The 5,625-nt window shown below is 43.7% G+C and overlaps 1 protein-coding gene across 2 annotated transcripts in view; it reads right to left on the bottom strand.

Annotated features, from left to right (window-relative positions):
• immp2l (inner mitochondrial membrane peptidase subunit 2) overlaps window positions 1-5,625 on the bottom strand; it is a 121,808-nt gene that overhangs the window by 10,586 nt on the left and 105,597 nt on the right. For both annotated transcript variants that reach the window (XM_069162282.1, XM_069162283.1), the window contains exon 4: window positions 1,759-1,824. In XM_069162282.1, coding sequence (XP_069018383.1) covers window positions 1,759-1,824 — 66 coding nt within the window. The remainder of the gene's footprint in view (window positions 1-1,758; window positions 1,825-5,625) is intronic.

Raw genomic sequence — 5,625 nt, 5'->3', positions numbered from 1 at the left:
GACCCTCTTGGTCACATACGTCGTAATCTGTAACGCGACATTTGAAGTACAAAGAAAAAGGATGCGATTTGGAAATGAGTACACTTCCTTTTAATGTCTCTTCTTCTTTTCCATTATTTTGTGGGCGGAGCTTCAACATTAATTAAGGACCGTCCCAGATGACTGAGGTGGGATACACTCTGGTCAGGTCACCAGCCAATCACAGGGCTGATATATAGAGAAAGACATCCATTTACATTCACACTCAAACCTGCAGTCAATGGACTGTGGAAGGAAGCCAGACATGGACGGAGCTAACCACTGCAGCATGGAGGTCAGCCATAACTCAGGTTTGAAAATGAATATATCATTTCAAAACTGCTGCTTTGTGTTTGTAAACATCAGAAGTACAAGTAACCTGCAGGAATCAGTAACTAGGATACTAGTATGTCTCACGGATCAGCAGAACCGGACTGAGCTTCAGAAGTACAACAGCTGACTCACCATGTCTTCGTGTAAACAGACTCAGTCTAAGATTCTGTGGTTTTGTGCTGAAGTTTCATGTTCTTTTGTTCCTGATTAAGATGAAAAAAGACTCGCAGGGAGAACGACTGGAAACACGACGCTCTCTGTAATGAATAAAAGACGGTCCAACAATCAGATGGTGCGTTTTGGTGAAGTTGCTGTATCAGAGGCAGAAGCCCGGTTTGGTCCGTTCCCCCGCTGCGTCTCATTATCTGAACGGTGGAGCTCATTTCCTCACAAGAACACGCTGTCATGGAGAACAGCTCCCACTTCCTCCTGAAGGAAATATCCAGGGGGACGAACACACACACACACACACACACACACACACACACACACACACACACACACACACACACACACACACACACACACAGTCCCTGCTATCCAGTGCACTTCCACCAAGAATAAGAACACCAATCTTAACCTTCTGAATCCACCTTCCCATCTTTTTTTGATCACTTAACGTTTTCCATCAAGCTCAATGAAACGTGGTTCGGCGACGTCACAGGAGTTCATGTTTTTCAATATTTGTCTGCAGCCAGTAAATATATTTAAACTTACAGCTGTCCCTGCTGTCGCAGTCCAGACAAAAATAAGCTACAGTTCGTATTCAATATATACTATTATATATATAACAAATGTAGGAAATAAAACACTATAAAAAAATCAGAGCAGAAGCAATAAAAATTCGAAAATTTTGAAAATTGCTCATTTGGTTGTGGTTTTGGGGCATATTTTTGCTGGTGGTGATAAACTTGAAGGGTCGATCACAGGGTCTGTTTGAAACTTTAAAATATGAACCTTTCTTTGCTCACAAGGAATTCTCACAAAAGAAAAGTTCCCACTATACCCTAGTTATTAAAAAGGTTGGTAATTAGTTAGTAAATTATTACAGCAAAGGATGTATTCTGTCATTAAAAAGATGTTTTAAAACTAGTTTTAAATCGTGGGTGTTTTTAACTGTACTGAGTGGTTTGTGTGTGTGCAGGAGCAGAGCAGGGATGTATTTGGACCACCAGGTGATAACAGCTCATCTGATCAGACGGCAGCGTGATGCGATTAGATGTGCGACCGCTGAGGAGTTTTCTGACTAAACAGGCTGCTGTTTCACATCCACCTGAGATCACGTTTGGTTTATCAGAGATGTGATATAAAACACATCACTTTGTTTATCAGTGGTACGTAGTTCTGATGGCTCAGTGGGGTATTCAGGGATTTGTCACTGGAAGGAGAAAGAGGGCCACTTCCGACCTGATGAAGTCTCCCTCCAGGGCGATGACCCGCTTGATGATCTTCTGCTGCGGATTCCTGGGAGACCTGAGGGGACAATAAATATAAATATATAAAAGGCAATAAGAATAAAACCCAAACAGTAAAACAGCCAAATTAAAATTTGACAAGCGTGATGTAGTGAAGTCTGAAAACAGCTCTGTTTAAGGAGCTTGTAACAAGCCGAAGGCTGCAGTCGCTCCTCATTCATTTCTCCTCGTCTTGCTTGTGTGATGTAATCATCTATGACGTTTTTAGACAGGCCAGTAACCTACTTATAAAGGGGTCCAAAAGCCTGACACCACATCAAAAATCTCTCTTATTTTCAGGTATACCTGGAAATAATCTGAAACTTCGAGGTTTTAAAAACATTTTAAAAAAAGCTTCTGAAATTCTGACATAGAAAGTGAAGATGTATTTTTTTTGATTCTGCACGATTTCTTATTCAGCAATCGAACTGAAGCAAATCAGAGGGTTTCATCATGTTAACTCTTTCACACAGAAAGTCACATCTTCATTGAAGCAGCGTTCAGATGACACTCGGGTGGATTCAATCGACTCATCAAGTAAATCAAGTTTCCAGCTAAACGTTGCTTCCAGAGTATCATCGTGATCGTGACAAACGTGACATCAGAACTCAGTGACTGAAGACAAACTGTTATTATAAACAAAAAGAGACTTTTTCAGCATTAAACCACAGAATGAAAGTTTCGAAAACAGTCCAAGGAAGGACGAGGCAGACCAGAATCTCTTCTGGTCTGCCTCGTCCTTCCTTGGACTGTTTTCGAAACGGCACGGCATCAGAGGCTCAAAGCATTTTCACTTCGAGGTAAGAAAACAACTGTTACGAACAGATTTTCTTCTCTTCTATCTCTATGTTGTCCTTTTCTCTCTCTGCTCTCCTCTCACCCCAACCGGTCGAGGCAGATGGCCGCCCTCCTCTGAGCCTGGCTCTGTTGGAGGTTTCTTCCTGTTAAAGGGAGTTTCTTTTCCCTCTGTTGGAGGTTTTTCTCCCTTAAAGAGGAGTTTTTCCCTCCTAGCTTATGTGAGAATTGTTGAATTGTTGAATTGTTGAATTGTTGAATTGTTGAATTGTTGAATTGTTGTGTTTCTCTGTAAAATGTTGTAAAGTTCTGCTGGAAGGACTTTAATGTGTTAAGTACCATGAAATAACCTGTTTTGATTTGGCGCTTTATGAATAAAGTTGAATTGAATTGAATTTTACAAAGTAAAGATGTCAAGACTCCAGTCAGCAACAGTCCAATCAAATGGTGGTCCAGTTGTGGACGAGCAGCGTCTCTGAACCACTTCTCAGACGGAGAAACGACGACAAACACCTGGACGAAGACATTCCAGCATTTCACAGTGGATGACTGAAACAAATCGACCGTAGTTTAAAAACCCTGCTTGCATCAACCTTCGCTCAGTTACTCTGAATCGTTCCTGTACTGTCACAAACATCTCTGTGGAGCGTCGTCGCAGCAACAGTTGTGGAGTGAATACCAGTTGGAGTGCTGCTGTCAGTGAAGTACGACGGTGGATCAATACGCAGCACCATGACGTGGCCGGAGCAGGAGGAAGGTGTCACCCTAACGAGTCAGTGTTACAGGTGCACATGCTTCAGTGAGCAACACTGTCGTCGCTCCGCACCACTCCTGCTCACCGGATCGGACTCCTCGCTGCTTCTTTCTGTTCCCCAAACTTTGATGTTCGCTCTCTGCTCACGTTTTAGGTGTGTAAATCATCTCAGAGCGGGACTGCTCACAAAATAGTGTGTAACTCAGGAACTGACGATGATTAAGCGTCGAAATTTCTGACACTCGCTCACTAGAAAGCAGTCTCATTATTGATCCACGCTCGTAAGAAAAAGGGGAGCAGACCCAAATCAGATATTTCAAATGTAGGTACATTTTTCCGTCAACTTTGAAGGTGTCAGAGTTTTGGACCCCTCTGTTCATGGCAGCATTTCGGTTTTCAGCAATCGATCTCCCCTCTTTCATCTCTGATTCACCGCCTTACTCAACCAACTGCAACACTAAAAACTAAACCATCCAAAATAATAAAAAATTCATCGCCTTACAGATTACACCAAAGCTTCACTGTCTACGATGGTCCAGTGCATAAAATTAGAACTGATGCAGATTTCTGATTGGATGAAAACATATACAGTACGTCATTACTGCATTTTGCATTAGATATGGCACATTTTGGTATTAGCTGCTCTTCATTTTAAACCACCTCCTGAAAACAGGATCCTGCAGCAGTGGGGAAAGTAATTTACCAAAATAATGTCCACCAGGAAACACAACAATTGTTTTCTCAAAGTGTCGGTGCTGCAGTGAAGTGGAACATGAACCCATGACACCGGCGCTGAAGCAGCTTATTACCGGGATATAAAACACATTTCAAAGGATAAATCAATCATAAACACTGTCTCACTGAAATCATGTTGCTACACAACTAAACTGCAACAGCAGATATGTTTTGAAGCTCAGTGCTATATTGACTGCAGTTTTGTTCCTTAACTCACAAAACGCTTCATAATTCTGCCTCTCTAACGTTCAATAACATTTAACTAACACACTGAAGGTGAACGTATCACTGACAACTGATTGTGCGTCTACACCTGCGGTGACTTCAGCATGAATCTGATGTCTAAACCACAGATGGGAGGAAAATAGAGGCAGACGAAATGAAATTGATACCGGTGCTGATCGATTCTTCAATTGTACCATTATTGTTTTGTACGCTTGTCTCTCTTCGGCTTCGTTGCTTTTCCAAAATCAGAGACAGTTGTCATTAAGAACACTTCAGCTCTTTGCATCACAAAAAAATAAACACGGAGATCTTGGTGGTAATTCAGAGATGTGGAACGAAGCTACAAATCAGATTCCTGAACGTCCTCGTGATGTTCTACAATGACTGAAGTGTGTTTTTGAGCAGCTGAAGGTCGTTACTGGAACCACCAGCATCTACCGGTCCACAAGTTCTCAGTGCTGTTTTGGACCAGTAGAATCTGGATCTGGTTCCTAATGTGAACCCTAAAGAACTCTAACTAATCTACCCCCCCCCCCCCCCTCCTCCCACCGCTGCAGTCACAATGACCTCTGTCACGAAGGCGGACGAGGCTTCACCTTCATCCTCGCCTGCTTCTTCTTGTCTCTCTCCTTCCACCTGTTCTTCTGGTTCTTTTTCAACTTCCTCCTCGTACACCGTTTCTCCCTCATCTTCATCCTCCCTCCTCCTCCTCTTCCTTCCCTTCTCTTGCTCATCCTCTATCCTCCTCTTTCAATCATCCTTCCTTTCCTCATCTTCTTTCTCCTACTTGTCCTTCTCTTGCTACCCCCCACCCTCCTCCAACATCATCTCCCCCTCCTCTCCCGTTGCCGTGGGGATACAGGGGCTCACGGCTGACAGGCAGCTTGCTCAGCCAATTGGATTCACCCACAGCTTCGGAGCTGAGCACTCATTGGCTGATTCCCAGGGGAGCTGGAATGTATCAATGTGTGGACTTGTGCGTGTGTTCGTGCAGTTTGTGTGTGTGTGTGTGTGTGTGTGTGTGTGTGTGTGTGTGTGTGTGTGTGTGTGCGTGTGTGTGCGTGTGTGTGTGTGTGTGTGTGTGTGTGCGTGCGTGTGTGTGTGTGTGTGCGTGTGTGTGTGTGTGTGTGTGTGTAATAGAGTGATGGATGATCTCTCCAACAGTGGAGGAGAGGAAGGATCATTCACTCTCAGTGTCTCTCGCCCTCCCTCCCTCCCTCTCTCTCTCTCACTCAGTGCCCCCCTCCGCACACACACACACACACACACACACACACACACCAAACACTCTCTCTCTCTCTCTCCCTCTCT

The sequence above is a fragment of the Embiotoca jacksoni genome, unplaced genomic scaffold (genome assembly GCF_022577435.1).
Source record: "Embiotoca jacksoni isolate LCO1_2020_lvr unplaced genomic scaffold, fEmbJac1.0.p SCAF_3, whole genome shotgun sequence".
NCBI classification, from domain to species: Eukaryota; Metazoa; Chordata; class Actinopteri; family Embiotocidae; genus Embiotoca; species Embiotoca jacksoni.
This window is presented reverse-complemented; position numbering and strand designations above follow the sequence as displayed.